The sequence below is a fragment of the Fistularia commersonii genome, chromosome 5 (genome assembly GCF_037954325.1).
Source record: "Fistularia commersonii isolate RoL2024-O1a breed Wild chromosome 5, RoL_Fcom_v1.0, whole genome shotgun sequence".
NCBI classification, from domain to species: Eukaryota; Metazoa; Chordata; class Actinopteri; order Syngnathiformes; family Fistulariidae; genus Fistularia; species Fistularia commersonii.
The window spans coordinates 16,382,570-16,398,234 of NC_141288.1; the positions used below are offsets into that span (position 1 = coordinate 16,382,570).

Genomic DNA, 15,665 nt, shown 5'->3' on the forward strand with positions numbered 1-15,665 from the left:
TCATTTGACTAGGAACTGTTTATTAAAGGTGAGAAAAAAAACACAATCCATCGGTTTAATCGCTTAAAAAGCTATTTACATTATAAATAATTTCACTACGTCAAAACCATTTCTTTTTCCTAGTCTTGAGTCCTACATATTGAGACGTTACCAGGCAGAGGAGTGGGAGGCGGGATGTCCAGTGAAACACGACCGGGAACATTATTATTTAAGTACAACAGCTGGGTAACTGAGTGTTTGACTGCGACTTATTACTGGAGAGAGCAGAACCGGTAAGTGGCTGGTGGAGCTTTATAGGGGGAAAACTCCGGCGGGGTGGGATGTCTCGTCCCACCTCGGTGCCCGCTTCATTCACGGAGGAAAGCATCTGTTTCAGACGGCTTCCCCGCCGATTCTTGTGCTTTTCGGTCCGGGCGGGCCGAGCGGAGAGGCGCCGAGCTCGTCCCTCCGGATCGGCTCGTCCCTCCGGATCGCCGCACTCTTGCAGGTTCAGACGCTATCCCGGATGGGTGTTGGGTTTATCGTGTGAGGTACAGTATTCGGAGCCAGTCTGAAGCCCTGAACGCTAACTGCTGTGCGGCGGTTCCTGCTGTGAAGTCGCCGGGTTCAGGTGAGAGGCGGTGGATGCAAGCGACCACGGTGCGGCGGCCGGCGACGGGGACGGGCCCTGTGCACTGCCGCCACGCATCGGGGACGCCAGCAGCACCACGTTGTCCTCTGCCACCTCCTCCAGCGTCACCCCCAGCGCCCCCCGGTTCGCCCCGGCCGCCTTGCGGGAGCAGTCCAGGCAAATGTAATCCTCGTTCTCGGCCATTTCGCACGAAACGCCCACGCACACCTGGTGGAACCACTCGTCGCAGCCGCCGTCGCACTGCACCCAGTCCACCTGGAAACAAGCGCAATTGGTGAATGTCTACGTTTGACTTCACGTTCCTGACACACACGATCTGGAAGTAAATCTTGTCATCACCGAAAAAAAAATAATCAGAACACTCATCTATATCATTTATCTATGTGTGGAATTTGTGTTTATCTGATTTTTCATGACAGCGCCAACCTCCTGTCCACCCTGCACGTGTGTGGAGGCAAACTGGCCACTGGTTAACCTGGGCGGCTCGTTTCGAGTGTCGTCGGCGAGAAAAGGGGCCATGGCCACTCCTTCCTGTTAATACATTATGTGTAACTCTCCTTAAGGTGTTCCAGTACTGTTATCAGCTGTAGATATTCGATAAAAGTTACACAATCGTTTTGAAAAGTGCTTGCTATTAACTCGGGGGAAAAACTGTCGTTCAGAGAAATTACGGAGTTTGCCAACTTAGAGGTATAAAAATGGAGAATCGCGCCGAGACTATTCACATTGTGGCAGATTTATCAGGCTAGTCTGCACTACTGACGGCGAAGGGGGAAAATTTTTTTTTTGTGTGTTTTTAATTCTCAACAATTCTAAGGCTGCAGAACATACAACTGCTGTTTTCCCATGGCAATAAAAGGGGAACTTCGGAAAAGAGCGAATTTCGGAGAGAACCGTGTCTAGGCTAACCCAGTCCGGTTCCTCGCTATCGTTCGGAGATCGACTGAAAAAGCAACGACCGAAAGCACTGAACGCCAGCGGCAACCTAACGTTGCGTCGAACTCAAAGTAGAGGTACTTCTACGCTATCGGGACCAATATCGCGAGGATCCAGAAAGGTGTCGGGCGAGTCATGCCGTATCGGAAGTATTTATAAAAAAGATGCACAGTCACATGGTCACCTTTGACCTCTGTTAACATCTAAGCTGTAGCGCTGTCTAACAATCATCTATGATATAACCCTTGTGCTTTTCGCTGAAAAACCACCACTGCTCGAAAGCACTTGCTTTCAGAGGGAAGTGGGGTGGAGGGGGTTCTGAAATTGTATTTTGCCAGGTCCACACCTTATCTTTGCAGGGTCTCTGGCAGTTCTTGGCCGCGCACACGGCGTTCTCGTCGTTCGAGTCCTCGGCCCCGGACCAGTCATACTTGGAAGGAATGTCGAGGATCTTCTTCTCCTTCCGCTTCTCCAGCCCTTCCCTGATGGCCTCCGCTTTGGCAGCCGCCTTCTCCTTCCTCTTCCTCTCCTTCTCCTCCTTCGCCAGCCTCTTGGCAAGCTGCTTCATCTCGCGGCTCTTTTCCAGGTTGAGCTTGAGCTTCTTCTTCTTGGGTTTCCCCGTTATGCCGAGTTCCAGCCCGACCCGCTTCAGCTCCTTCGACTTTGCCGGCCGCGCGTCGCTCATTGCCGAGGCGCCGCCCGTGGCGGCCATCAGCATGTGGTGGTGGTGCTCTGCTCTCTCTAACTTCCGTTTCCTTTTCTTCTCAGAGTCCTTTAGTTTGATTTTCAGAGGTTTCTCCATTGGAGAGTCTTCGGGCTGAAGAGAGAGGAAAAAAAAAAAAAGGATAAAGGAGATAAAAAAAACCTGGAGCTTAAAACATGCTGCTATTGTTTACAGAAACTTTTCAGGTCTTAAAAAGTTTGGTTTAAACTTGGAGAGGGAATTGGAAACAACACCGGAAAATGGATTGCGACACCAATCTACTGACAAGACCGGACCCAGTATTTGCCACTGGGTCCAGCTGAGCAGGTTGTGTAATAACTGACTCTCCTACCTCCATGACTTGCAGGAATCTCTCCTCCAAGGGAGGGTGCGTGGCCTGCAAGATCCTCCAGATGTGCTGGGTCTCGTCCAGGGACACCTCCAGCAGGTCACCCAGCATCATCAGCTCCTCCAGCTGAGCCTTGGCCTGCGGGGAGAGCTCCAGCACAGGCGGCTCCAAGCTGCGCGGCACCAGGGGGGTCTTCCTGGGCTGCTTTCTGGGTGTTCCCAAATCTGAAATGTGGCGTTTGGATATCAAAATGCGAATGTTTTCTGCTATTTTCTGACATTCTTGACTCTTGTTTTTGCAAAATTACTTGCACTTAAATAGTCAGTCAGGATGACTTACTTTGAACATAGGACTTGGAAGCTGAGGAGTATGCGTGTTCAGCGCAGAAGGAGGGCGTTGCAGCCGGCCACATGTGACTAACCACCTCTTCAGACTTTACAGGGATCTCCTCATCGCAGAAAAGGTAGGGCTTTACCTCACCAGGGTCCTGAGGTCAATCGAATGGGTATCTTTCTCAGTTTAGTGGGTTCGGAGATGATTAAAAATAAAATCAAATGAATCGTTTGTCTGCCTTATACCTTCATGTCATAGCCGTAGGTCTCCCTGATGTCCTCGTCTGAGTCGGTTTCCTCATCATCGTAGTCCACGGATTGGCGAGGCGACGTTGCCCTGCTGAAACCCGACTGCTGAAATGTCTGGATGTGGCCCTGGGTCGGGAAACACATGGTATTTACTTTGACATCCGCCGTGAAAAAAAAAAATTCAAGGGTAAGCAGATTATCGCATATGGATGGCTACGGACAACATTCTCTGACGCTAGAATTTTGAAATTGAATCCATTAAATCAACTGTTTGTGCCACATACAGCCTGAAAATACGTCTGATCCTGTCCTTTTCTGTCATTTCATGTTACTGCCCTCTTGTGGTGAGGCTCATCTCTACATCTAAACCCAAAGAGGAGGCACACAGTCCAAGTGTCACTGTGACGTTCCGACTGTGCGTTTCGGAGAAATCCGACCGTTATGAAAAATGCGAATCTTAAAGCACCTGCAGGTCGGGATTGGCGGCGGCTTTTTGAAGCTCAGCGTTGATGATTTTCTCCGTTTTCTCCCGCGCAGCCTGCTCCACCATGCGCTGGCTCAGCACTGACAGCTTTGCCAGGGCTGAGGACAGCTCCTCGGTGGCGAGGGCCTGACGCGCCCGATCCTGATTGGGAAAGAAACAAAATGTTTCATTTTTTTTGAATGCCGATTGGTTGTAAATCAGGGAGGGGACGCTTTCCGGATGCTTTTCGATGCAAACCTGCCAGCTCATTGCCCTCTCCGTCAAACACTGGAGGGCCTCTCCTTCCGGGAGACGCACTGGAAGCTTCTGTAGGGACACCAGCAGCGACAGGATAGTCTCTAATCTCGGTCTCCTCGACCTCTGACACAGCGGGCAGAGGAATTTGGAATCTTTGCTGTTACTTTGCCAACCAGCGCCCAACTTCTTCTGCGATCCCGTCTTCGGCAGAGGCACGCATACGCCGTGGAACCAGTCCTTGCAAAGCTCGCACTGCAACATAAATCCGCTGGCTGTCTTTCGACACAGGCAGAACTTGACCTCCTCTATGCGATCGGCCATGGCCATCTTGGCGAGATTGGCCGCCCGGAGTGAGTGGATAGCCTCCACTTCTTTCTGCTCTTTAGCTTTGAAGGCCGCCACTACGCTGGCGGGGTCTCGCACCTCCTCGAAGCTCTCCTCTAAGTCACTCAAGGTGTCGGGGTCAAAGCCTCCTCGCTCCTTCTCCATCAGCTCTTTCACACGCTTGCGCTTGCTCTTGCTGTTGCCGTACACGCCGATGTCCACACGAGGACTCAGAACCTGGAAAATATAAAAAAAAAAAAATTCACACATCGCAACTGCACAGCATTGCATAACATTTTCATTGAATGCAAAAATGATCACGTTTCCAAGGTAAGAACCTGATCGACGACTGCTTCTCCCTCACCTGCAGCAACGTGTATGTGGAATTCTTTTTGAGGAAGGTCCGGGCCGTCCTCTCCCTCCACGCTCGTGCCGCAGCTACCTGAGACTCCACCTGAGCCAGTGGATCTAACCTCACGGGGATAGAGCGACCCCGGGCGAGCAGGCTCTCCAGCTGCTCCAGGTAGGCAAAGCTACTGCCGCTCTGTGTGTGACGGACAGATTACTGTTATTATTACAAACCATGGGTTTGCATCGTCTTCACAAATGTACATGAAGTCCTCAGTTTACGGCGTTTCATGGCAACGTCGCCATCTCCCGTGAATTTTTTAAGAAAGTCGTAAAAAAGTTCCATCATTCCGACATACACCGTTTGTGACCTTAAAACCAATTTCTCGTGGGAACTAGTTGGCAATCCGAAAGGACCTCTACATCATCATGCAGGGCTATACGAAGAATCCGGCTCTGTTTACATTCCCCGGTTGCACTTTTTGTTTCTATTTGTGTTGTTCGATTCACTACGGAAATCAGGTTTTCCCAAAGTGACTCTCAAAGAGTGAAACTCTCAAGTACGTACTTGGATGGCCTCCACCTTGGAGGTCCAGTCCTTCGCTTTCTGCAGGGCCTCCCGGAGGGCCAGGATGTTGGGTAGGTATGCTGGGATATTCCTGGCTTCCAGCACGATACTCTCCAATGTGGCCATGCTGTGGCGAGGTCTTTGTGTATTGAAAAAGACAAGCATCATACACGGAGGCATATTTGAAAGTTGTCGACGTGCTATAATACAATTTTTTCCGTGGTGTGTCGCCTTACCTCGCCTGGAGGCAAGCGCGAGCTTTGTCCTCCCATCTCTCTGAGACAGTTAGTATCTCCTGAAGTTCGGCCATCGCTTTCTCCACGGCGTGATGGGGAGCCAGGCCCACCCCAGAGTCAATCAACCTCTTCATCAGCTCCAGGGTAACACGGTTGGGTTCGGTCAGGGTCATGCGCACCTACGATGTCACAAGCAGAAGGCCTTTGCTTATTAACTTCACTTTCCATGCTCCAAATATGTCACCTGATGAAGGCTGACCTCATCGAGCCATCGGGCTTGCTGGAGCTCCTGCTTAAGTCTGGGGAGCTCAGGTAGTTCTACATCCAGGCCGCTGCCGAGGTCCAACAGGGCCTGCAGTTTGGAGGAATCTGGCATCTCATCAGCCAGCGCGACCTGGGCCCGCTCATGGAAGTCCTCTACATTCTCCAGCAACTCCTGGGCACACAGGAGTGATCACAGTTGAAATTACAGACTTGATAGATGGCCATCACACAATTTGAGGGATAACATTAATTAAAAAAACAGTTGTAAAACTGTAAAAACAGTTTCCTCGGCAAGTGCGCGGACTCACTTTGACCTGCCGCGCCTGGCTGATGACACAGGGCAGCCTGTAGAGCTGCTCCACGAAGGCCTTGAGTTCGTCCACCGTCAGCTTGGTGCGGTTACGACTGCTGTCCGAACGCAGGCGACTGCTGTAGATTTGACATGAAAAAGCATTTGTTGCGACGCGATGCGCAGACAAATTGAAACGCGAGAAAAAAAAAAAACTTCTTTTGATTTATACATTCATGCATTTTATGTCTTTTGTTTTACACATTTCATTTAACATTGTTTTCACTGCGCTGCCAACTCTTGGTTTTATTACGTTTCTGTACTGCTTTGAACGTTTGCACTCAAAACCTTGAAATCATCTACATTAGTAAAAGGAAATTCACTCTAAGTAAAACCATCTGCCCCGAAAGGGTGTCAGGAGAAAGGTAAGTAAAAGTTAAGTTTTATAAAATAAATAAACGTATAAAATAAGTGTTTCCACTGGCCTGTGTCTCTGCTTGCGGCTGAGCAACAGCTGGGCTACAGAGGAGCACGTATCTGCCTCTTTAACCATCTCCCTGAGGCGGCGGAACAGAGCATTCTCCGGGTACTTCCTGTCCTCGGCGTCCTCCAGTAATACCTTGAGCTCAATAAGATCTTGAGCAAAGAGGGGAGATGAAGGAGGTATAAACCGGTATTAATACAAACGTTTGCCAAGCAATTAACAAGTGCAATGTTGTCGAAGATGGTGTTGTTTTTTTTTATTTATTCAATAAAGAACAGACCTTTCTTGTTCTTCTGGTCAGCAGCCAGGGCCTCAGTGACCCTCTTTGCCCAGGTGTCATAGGACTGTGCCCGAGTCTTCACGCCGTAGAGCATATTTGGAAACTCATCAAGATCATAGCGATACCTGCAAGGGTAATGATAATGAGTGTATGTAAATGGAGGTTCTGGCTCATCCAGGTCGGGGTGTATTCTTGTCGAAATCTTCCTGTCGTGGCAACTGGACTTGATTTTCTTCACTTCAAAAAGTGAAGGTAATTAAGTCCGGTTGATGAGAATTCAATAATTAATATAGGAGTGTATGCAGAGATAAAACGGTGTTCGGATGGTCAACCAACCAATTAAAATAAAACACCGCTCAATGCTAGACTGGTCCCAACCCCAAGCAACCGATGGTAAGCGTCATACTCCTTGGTTTACTTGTCCGCTATCCAACCATCTCCTCCTCTCTGTATTTTATTCACACATACAAAAGCAGCCGCGGCCACACAACCAAATGTTACAGCTCTAACTGCGGAGAACCGTTTTAGCATTAGTTGATAACTCGTACCACATCCAGAGATGTAATAGGTACAACGTTTAAACTGCGATTCTTACCTGAGACACTTATTGCCGAGCGGACAGTCGCAGAGGTCAGCTGCATGATGGAGACAAACCAGTCGATCAGGGCTACAGGAGCAGGTCAGCGCGGAGAGGAAACAAGTGGTTTTACACTTGTGGCACTGGCGCTCATCATCGGGTACCAGCTCAAAAACCTCCTGCTCGGAGGACAGTACCCCCTGCAAGCAGAGTGGGATTCCGAAAACTGAAGATGTGCACATTTTAATCCCTTAAAGTATCCACATGTGAGTATACGCATGTTATCATTTCTACACAAAATATTGGGGTAAGGGACAAATTTCACGACAAATCACCCAAAAAACCCAACTACATCTTTCATCCTACCATCTCTTGCACTGCTTGTCTCAGCTTCGTCTCCTCCTCCATCATCTCCCCCATTTCTTTGAAAACGGCGGCGGCCAGCTCCACGTCCAGGCTCTCCGGATCAGCGGCCATCTTGCACAGCAGCTCCTCGTGAGAGAAGACACAGTAGCGGTGCAGGCGCCGATAGTGAGCGACGCACTGACGACCCATTGGTAACTGAAAATTGAGCCACATATGCATTAAGAGAAGACAAGGGTAAAAATAATAAAAGGTTTCAAGGATGTAAACGTTCTGCTTTTCAACCCACCCAGTCAGCAGTACAGAAGTTTACGGCCTCCGCGAAATTGTAGCCCTGGTTGAAGCCACTGTGATAAGCCCTGGGGAAAGTCACCACAAACTCGCCCGCACACTGATTGGTCCTGTACACCTGACGGGGGGGAAGGGGGAAGGGGTGGAAAAACACGATTCTGAAATTAAAAACATCGAGACCCCACAGGGTTTAATAGCGATGCCATGTTCGGCCTACATACAGGGACACCGTGTTCCATCAGAACATTGGGATTCATGATGGTGACCAGCTGATGGAGGAGGTCTGGCTGCGAGTCAAACAGCTCCGGAGCCAACTTTTTCATAACCGCCTCCAGCTGCTCAGCTGCCGAGGCCGGGACTCCATACCAGGTCTTTGGCTCACCCCTAAGGAGCAATTATTTTAGCAATTATTCTAAAGTACACGCCGTCCCGCACCTATGTTAACGAATACGATGGAGCCACTCACCAATGCAAAAAATTGATTGAGGAGCTCCAGTGGTCCTCGATGTGCCAGCAGAACGAGGAGAAACACATGCCCACGTAGAGCCATGGAACCTTCATACCTGAGATGTCCACATTGATGTGAGTAAGGACTGACTGCTCCAAAACTGGCATGTTGTTCAGATTCCAGCCAGAGTTTGCGTACTCCTAGAAGAAGAGGGGGAAATGTGCTTCTGTCAGCTCGAGGACACGCTCCACGGCGACACGGTGGGGAAACTACTTGGCAAACATGGGTTTTAGGACAGAACGTCCGAGCAAATGTCTCTACAAGATGTGAGGCGAATATGCACAGTGATACGACGTTTCCCATATGGCTGAAATACAAAAGGAAAATTATTTGATAGAACACTTTAAAAAACTTAATGACCCGATAACATTGGGTTGTTAAACTAGCGGCATTTAAAGCTACCGATGGGACCGAGTGCAAGTTATGTCCCCCTGCTTCAACTTTGTCCTAGTAAACATATGTGTGGTTGATACAACCCCTATCTGCCCCCCAGTATTTCACGTTGCACAGGTTGTGACAGTATTTAAAGTCTAGTGGGAGGTCATTAAAACCAAATAAAGCCAATTTATTCACTAAAAATTTGGTAATTGACCTTGAGAGTAGATAGAATGAGTCACGCAGTTTGAACGGTTTCATAGAGGTGGCAAAAAAAAAAAAAAAAAAAAAAAAGTCAGGGGTTTGGTCACACTCAAAATTACTTTTTCGAAATAATACAATAAGTATTAACATACAAGTAGTCCTGTAAACAAAAACTTTTATAACAGTGCCAAAAGCAAATTTAAATTCACAAGTTCATTTTTATTTTATCTAGTCATATATTTATCACTTGATTGATTTTCATGCACCATTTAAATGTTAAATACCAGATAGATGTTGGGCTTTGTCTCGGCCAAACTTGCCAGTGAAATCCAATGTTGGGCTTAAAACAAAGTGTAAACAAAAAAAAGTTGTTGAGACACTAACAATATTGAATGCCATTTTGGTGTCTGGTCTGGTGTCTGGTTTTACATTAAAAAAAATCATCTTTTGTTGTGTTTTCATTTTGTAGCACTTTGGCCAACACAACGCTGGTGCGATAGCATACTGCAGTTTCTATATCAAAGGTTGATAGTGGCTGACTTGCACCAGTTGGGCTCTAATTATAAGAGAAGCTGAGATGCATCGAATAAATACATATATTCCACTATTCTGAAGTGGATGACACATTTAAGCTGCAAATAAGCATGGATCATTGAATTTTTGCAAGCATTTCGATATTGTGCTTCAACACGAGAAGAACTCTCCACTTCAATCGGAAGTCAAGGTCTGCGACAGACCTTGTGCGGAGACGCATGAAAAACAGAAGACCTTTCCAACCTCTTCATCTCCAAGTAGCCTCCTCTTCCCGTCCCTGACAGGAAAGCCACTGCCCACGTCCTTGGAGCTGATGTCGGCGCCGTACTCCACGATGACGTCCTCCTCAATGCTGCTGACCAAACGCCAAAACTCTTTCTCCACCAGCTCAGTAGGCACCATCTGCGGACACAAGGGTGAACTTGTAAAAATCCCTCACCTGTTCACCACTTAATAGCCCTTTGAGCAGCCATAACAACTTATGTTGTTGAGTATTGTGGCAAAATAATCGCAGGCTGTCAGCTTAACTGTTAATGAGCCCAAGGTCAGAGCACTGGATTTTACATACATGAACGGGCATGTTGAAATAGTCCGACTTGAAGTGGTCAGCCATCTCGCCAAAGCTCTGGAGAGAATACTCCCTCACGGCCTGTTCGAATCCAAATGCCTCCCGAGGCTTACTGCACTCCTGTCGGATTAGAGGGGCAAGTTCAGGATGGGGTACAAACAAGTGTATATTTGCAGTGCGCAAAAAGAAATAGCTCTGCTATAAAAGAACGATTTAGAAATAATCATAGCACAAAAGAGGAAGGGAAATTCTTTGCTTGTAGATTATTTCTTTGTTATAACAGTGCTTCTCACCAATAAATCTTACACTGCTGGAAAGCTTGTATATTTCCCTTTTCAACGCTGCCACATTTGTAAGGGACATGCATTTGTGTAATGAGCAGCAGAGAAGAGCATGTAGGCTGCGGCCATGAAAAACATGCCAAGTCTTTTCTGCCAATGCCAAACAGCCTAGTCTACTATTGACTCTTGCTTGGTGTCGTTTTGCGGATCAGGTGAATGAAGTCTGAAGGAACAGGACTTACTGGCAATCCCACATTTGATTCAATTTACAAACCGGAGGCTAAGTAGCGCGTGGGAGAACCATACACATCAAAGGGATTATCTACCAAACCCAAATTTCTCGCGAACAGAACAGAACTTTATCAATCCCGAAAGAAATTCTTCTGCTAGACGTCTTCATTCACTTGATACATGATATTGATTTTAATGCTGCCAGGTTTCATTCTTGCATAATGGGGAGGAGTTATTAAGTTTGATGGCCACAGGTACGAAAGACAAAGTTTGATGGCCACAGGTAAGAACTTTTCTTTGTGTTTTTACACGTAAGACGTTACCTCGGCAACACACTTAGGGCAACGCCAGTCCCCCTTGGGTACATCCTGTAAAGGTGGGATCAGGCAAAAGGTGTGGTAGCTGTCATCACAGCCGTCACACAGCAGCAGGCGGTCTTCCTCGTCTCCCCGTCCGCACATCAGGCAGAGGTAGAGGTCGATCTAAGAGATCAATGACCTTTCAACCGCTGAACAAATACGGAATCAATGGGGCCAAATCACACCAAGACATAAACAGACACTCACAAAGTTGACCTCCAAGGTTTCCTTGCGTGGTCGCATTTTGATGGCGAAGGCCTGGGCTTTGAGGTGACGGTGCTTCTTGGTGAACCCGTCGTCTAAGCGAAATCCGAAAAAACACAAATGGAAGAACAGTTAGACCATTGTGAAATGGGCAGCACATGCAAAAAAAATAAAAAATTCAGGCGAACCAAAAATATGCGTTACCTGCTGACACGATCTCTAGGCCCACCACCTTGGGACTTGCGCCAAAGAACTTCAGGTCCTTAGGCTCCTTGTTTTCCCTCTGGATGAAAAAAAAAAGACAGCAGACGGAGCAACAGTCAGTGACACACCCAAATTTGAATTGAATATCTTAAAAATCCTCAATCGAGTTTCCTTCCTTCATCTGTGACCTATTCTCAACAATAATACTAGCAAAATATGTAGATGGATGTCCTTCCTCGGACCCAAACTCCTGCCTTAACATTAACTTTTCTGTAGTTTATTCACCTCAGACTTAAGGCGCCTGGAGCGTCTCTCAGGCAAAAGCCGCTCTTTGGTTTGTTTTGCATCTACCGCTTCGTCTTTGTCTTTATCCTTGTCATCCTCCTCTTCTTGATCTTCTTCCTCTGCTGCATCCTCACCAGCTCTCTCTTCCATATCTTCCCCGTCATCGCCCTCCTCATACAGCCGTTGAATACCCTGATTGGAAAAAGGAGCGTGGAAAAAAAAAATCAATTTTATGTATTTAATTTGCTATTAAAATCCATTAGTCATTTCAGTTGTTAATCTTGTAATTTGACATCATCACAGGCTCCTTTATAATAAATACTGATGTAGAATTCTTAAAAAGAAATAAAATAAAAATGATGATAATATGCAGCAATATAACTATTTTAGCCAAACCTCCTAAAACACATGAAAATGACGGAGCACTAGGAAATATTTCAGAAAATGTAAAAAAAAAAAACAAAAAAAAAACAATGCCTTAATATTTCCGCAAAATGCAGTAAAATGTGATTTGTGTGTGTCATTTCATAGCACAGAAAGCGTCTTGTCTTTAATTTCAGTTTTCAGCAGCTCTTACAGTCAGAGTGGCTCCAGACTGGAAGAGCTCATAGGGATAGAGGATCCTCTCGTAGTGGGATCTCAGTAATGACCCCGTCCCTTTCCCGGGTGGGAATCCCATCCTCCCAGCCACTTTGGACCATCTCTTTTCTTTACACACCGTCTCAAAGCCGCCCTCGGACGACACAATCTGAAGCACAAAGAAACACAGAGGTATTCAATACAACTAACCAAGGCTGGCCAATGGCACTGAATAACTGAGCACTGTGTACATATGTTTATTTATAATCAATTTTTAATAACAACTATACGTCAGGTATCATCATGACAATCCTAATTTATATTTCAAATGCTGTGCTCCATAATATTTTTGCTCCCGATTCAAATTGAAATACCTCTGTCATATTCTCACAAGTATTCACTGGATTCTCTCTCATCAATAACCGAATAACCGTTATTTTCTGTTCCTTCACTGATCAGTTTATTTGTGCAGCGGTCCACTCCATCGAAAATATGTCATATTTTTTGCGTCTTAAACTTAAAAAAGACCGTCGTTTGACTCATGAGTCGTTGAAAAAACACCATTCCCCAATTGTGTTGACTTTATGAGTGAAAAAAAAAAATTAAAAATAAATAAATAGAAGTATTCTGTTTACCTTGCTGAGTCGATAGAGGTCCAGGATCTTCCTCTCAATATGTGGAAATCGAATCTTGGACCCCTGCAGCTCCCAAAATTTTGCAATTTGATCCAGAAAGTTAAGCTTGATGCGAGTGAGGGCCTGGACGAGAGAAAGAGAGAAAAAAAATTACTCCGCAGGTAGGCCAAATCCTTTTACTGTTACACACACAGCACAGATGTCTGAATGATGTAATTTAGTTCAAAACAATGCTTTGCAAAACTCCTGTGGGACTCCACAGGTGTTATGACAAAGAAGTCGAAGGTAAATACTATGCTGCCAGGAGTTAAATAACACATCTCAAAGCAATGTTAAGTATGGGGGCGCAGCACGATAGAATGCTGTAATAGTCCTCAACAAATAAAACAGCATTTTATTCTCAAGGATAGGCTTCTAGCTTTTCCTCCGGGCCTGTGTGGCTCTCGTGTTCAGGATGCATGGTTTTGAGCGAACCCACCTCAAGTTCGTTCAGCCGTTGCACTCGGGGAGTGAAGCGGAAGTTGCGCACATCGCAGGCGAACGGGGGCTGCCAGTCCTGACAAACAGAAAGTACAGGCTTTATGAGAGACGAGGAAGACTTCCTTTCGTTCGTCGGCCGTCTTGTCGAGGTGACAAAACGGTCATGACCGGACGGCTCTCAAACGCACCACTGAGAGGAACCGCTGTTAACTGTGAAACATTCAGGACGTGCGCGCAAATAGTCTATCAAGCTTATGTGATTATGTAATTCTGTTTTGGCTGCGATTTCAGAAGTGAAGACAGACCTCACCAATAGCTATGGGTGAAAAAAAATGGTTCTTTCCCCCTCCCGCCCCTGTGGTTGTTTGTTTTTGTTCACACTTAATTGCATAAATGGGAGTTTATAAAGGAGTAAGTACAGCGTTAGGCCCAATGTCGCATTTACGCAGCTAACGTAGGTGTAACGTGCTGGAACGTAGCTAGCTGCAAATACTAAAACAGTGCAAAATATGAGCAAAAATACACATTGTACTCCACCTCTGTGGAAGTTTTCTTTACTGAACCCCCAACCCCGGATCACCCTGATGTGGAAAATGTGAGCGACTGAGTTGCTTTTAAAAGAAATAACGCCTTATTTGACCTCTATTAGAGGGATGGCAACTAGTCCTGTCGTTGGATTTCCCAGAATTCACGCAGGCCCACACTAAACCAGCCCTGGCTATGCAAGAGCACCAGTATCAAATCCTTGCGCGACCCCAACACAATGTTTTATCCAAACGCTGGAAAATCATAAACGCGTTTACCTCAGGGGGTCGGATCTTGCAGATTCCCGTTTTCTCCGCAATGGGTCGGATCTTGTTGATAAACCCAAGAGGATCTGAGAAATCTTCCCAACTCGGCTCAAAAACCGGACATTCGGGAGGGGGGACAAACTCAGCAAAAGCAGACATGTTAAGAGTTGTGCTGGTTGATAGTCTTAAATATGGGGATGCGGAGTTCAGCTCAGTAGGCCATGATAATTCCTGACAGTCTTCTTCGTGAGTGGACTTTCTCCATGATCCTTCAAATGTCCCAAATTACAAATCACGTCAATGACCGGACATCCCAGACGCGATGGCTTATCAGGTGGATAAAAGACAGTCACTTGCTGCGAATGGTCTCAGCGTTCCCTCCGCATCCGTAAACACACCAAAACAGGGAATCTTTGCCAACAGTCTTCTACTTGGGACAGCGAGAAGGGTCTGTCCAAAGCGCCATCATTCCTTCTCACTGACGGCATCCACGCAAAATCAGCTCGGCGGGGAATTGCGTTACTTTGCCCAAGGACGATCGCAGAACTTGGAAAGAAGCGTGCAAAAACAAACCATTCCTGGTTTCAAACTTGCCAATGATGGCTGGGGAGGGGGTGGGGGCGATCACATGCTAACCTAGCTACTCCCGTGTAACCGGGTAGTGCAGGATTTCTTCATGATGATGCATTTCCAAGAGTTAGCAACGACTGACTGGGTCCTTCGGTCAGCGAAAAACGTTGTATTCACCTCCAGCAGAAAAGTATCCACTTCCAAGACCACCTGGTAGTTAACTTTAGTACGGAAAAGGCAGCGCCACAACAAGGGGCTAGTAGTAGCAGGCGTACATTGTTGACTTGTGTATTCATTCACAGCGACACCCATTCATTTACGCCGTGAGAACTAGCGCAGGGCTAATTTTGTTAGCTTAAACGAGCTTAACTGCGATAGCTCGTTGCGCAGCTGTTTACGTTAGCCGAGATACTGTTCGAATAAAAACAGCCCACTTTTTCCACAGCGAGATGCTCGCATAATGTTTGATACGATAACACTCCTTTCGTGTTGATTCAGAAGTTATGGCTTTTCATTTCATCTCACGTCGCAACAAGCGACTGTAGCATATTTAGCTTACGTGCTAGCAGCAACTAGCAGTGGTACGGGGAGCCGTCGAGTACATGGTGTATTCAACATCCTCGGATAATTTCTTCACTTCCGAGTTCGCGTTTTGCAAAAAAAACAGCTATGTGTTGCATTGAAGTACAGTATAAATTTAGAGTTACTTCTACCGGAAAAAAACTTTTGACGGTTGGAATTTAGCTTGTGAAATAAGAATATACAGTACTGATGACGGCGCTGATGCGAAAAAAAGGGGAAAACATCTATTTTCTCATTTATTTAGAATCCAAACGATACGGTTCAGTAGAGTCATTGCGAGGGCTACAATAATGAAAATAATTTCAACAATCGACGACATAAACGATACGG

The 15,665-nt window shown here is 46.5% G+C and overlaps 1 protein-coding gene across 2 annotated transcripts; it reads right to left on the bottom strand.

Moving 5' to 3' along the window:
* kdm5a (lysine demethylase 5A) lies at positions 1 to 15,283 on the bottom strand. Of its 2 annotated transcripts, none has more exons than XM_086147017.1 (29): positions 14,196 to 15,283; positions 13,391 to 13,468; positions 12,913 to 13,035; positions 12,276 to 12,446; positions 11,765 to 11,890; positions 11,414 to 11,492; positions 11,213 to 11,304; positions 10,970 to 11,128; positions 10,135 to 10,254; positions 9,810 to 9,968; positions 8,412 to 8,593; positions 8,167 to 8,329; positions 7,944 to 8,063; positions 7,658 to 7,852; positions 7,310 to 7,491; positions 6,715 to 6,839; positions 6,436 to 6,586; positions 5,970 to 6,090; positions 5,657 to 5,833; positions 5,398 to 5,576; positions 5,162 to 5,300; positions 4,610 to 4,789; positions 3,922 to 4,482; positions 3,667 to 3,825; positions 3,198 to 3,326; positions 2,959 to 3,106; positions 2,623 to 2,843; positions 1,914 to 2,384; positions 1 to 886 (listed from the first exon to the last, which is right to left on the bottom strand). In XM_086147017.1, the coding sequence occupies exons 1-29, from the start codon at positions 14,340 to 14,342 to the stop codon at positions 566 to 568; spliced, it is 5,178 nt and encodes a 1,725-aa protein (XP_086003143.1). In that variant the 5' UTR covers positions 14,343 to 15,283; the 3' UTR covers positions 1 to 565. The 2 variants fall into 2 exon arrangements, with proteins under 2 accessions (XP_086003143.1, XP_086003142.1); XM_086147016.1 differs by having other exon boundaries at positions 11,699 to 11,890.
* Between the last annotated feature and the right edge of the window lie 382 nt (positions 15,284 to 15,665).

What these genes read in the sequence shown, in the direction of transcription:
- kdm5a (XM_086147016.1), bottom strand. Translation starts at nt 14,342, where the DNA reads ATGTCTGCTTTTGCTGAGTTTGTCCCCCCTCCCGAATGTCCGGTTTTT. An exon ending in ACCTCTATCGACTCAGCAAG is followed by an intron (nt 12,447 to 12,912) that starts GTAAACAGAATA and finishes TTTGTGCTTCAG; the next exon opens with ATTGTGTCGTCCGAGGGCGG. An exon ending in CCAGGCGCCTTAAGTCTGAG is followed by an intron (nt 11,493 to 11,698) that starts GTGAATAAACTA and finishes TTTTTCATCCAG; the next exon opens with AGGGAAAACAAGGAGCCTAA.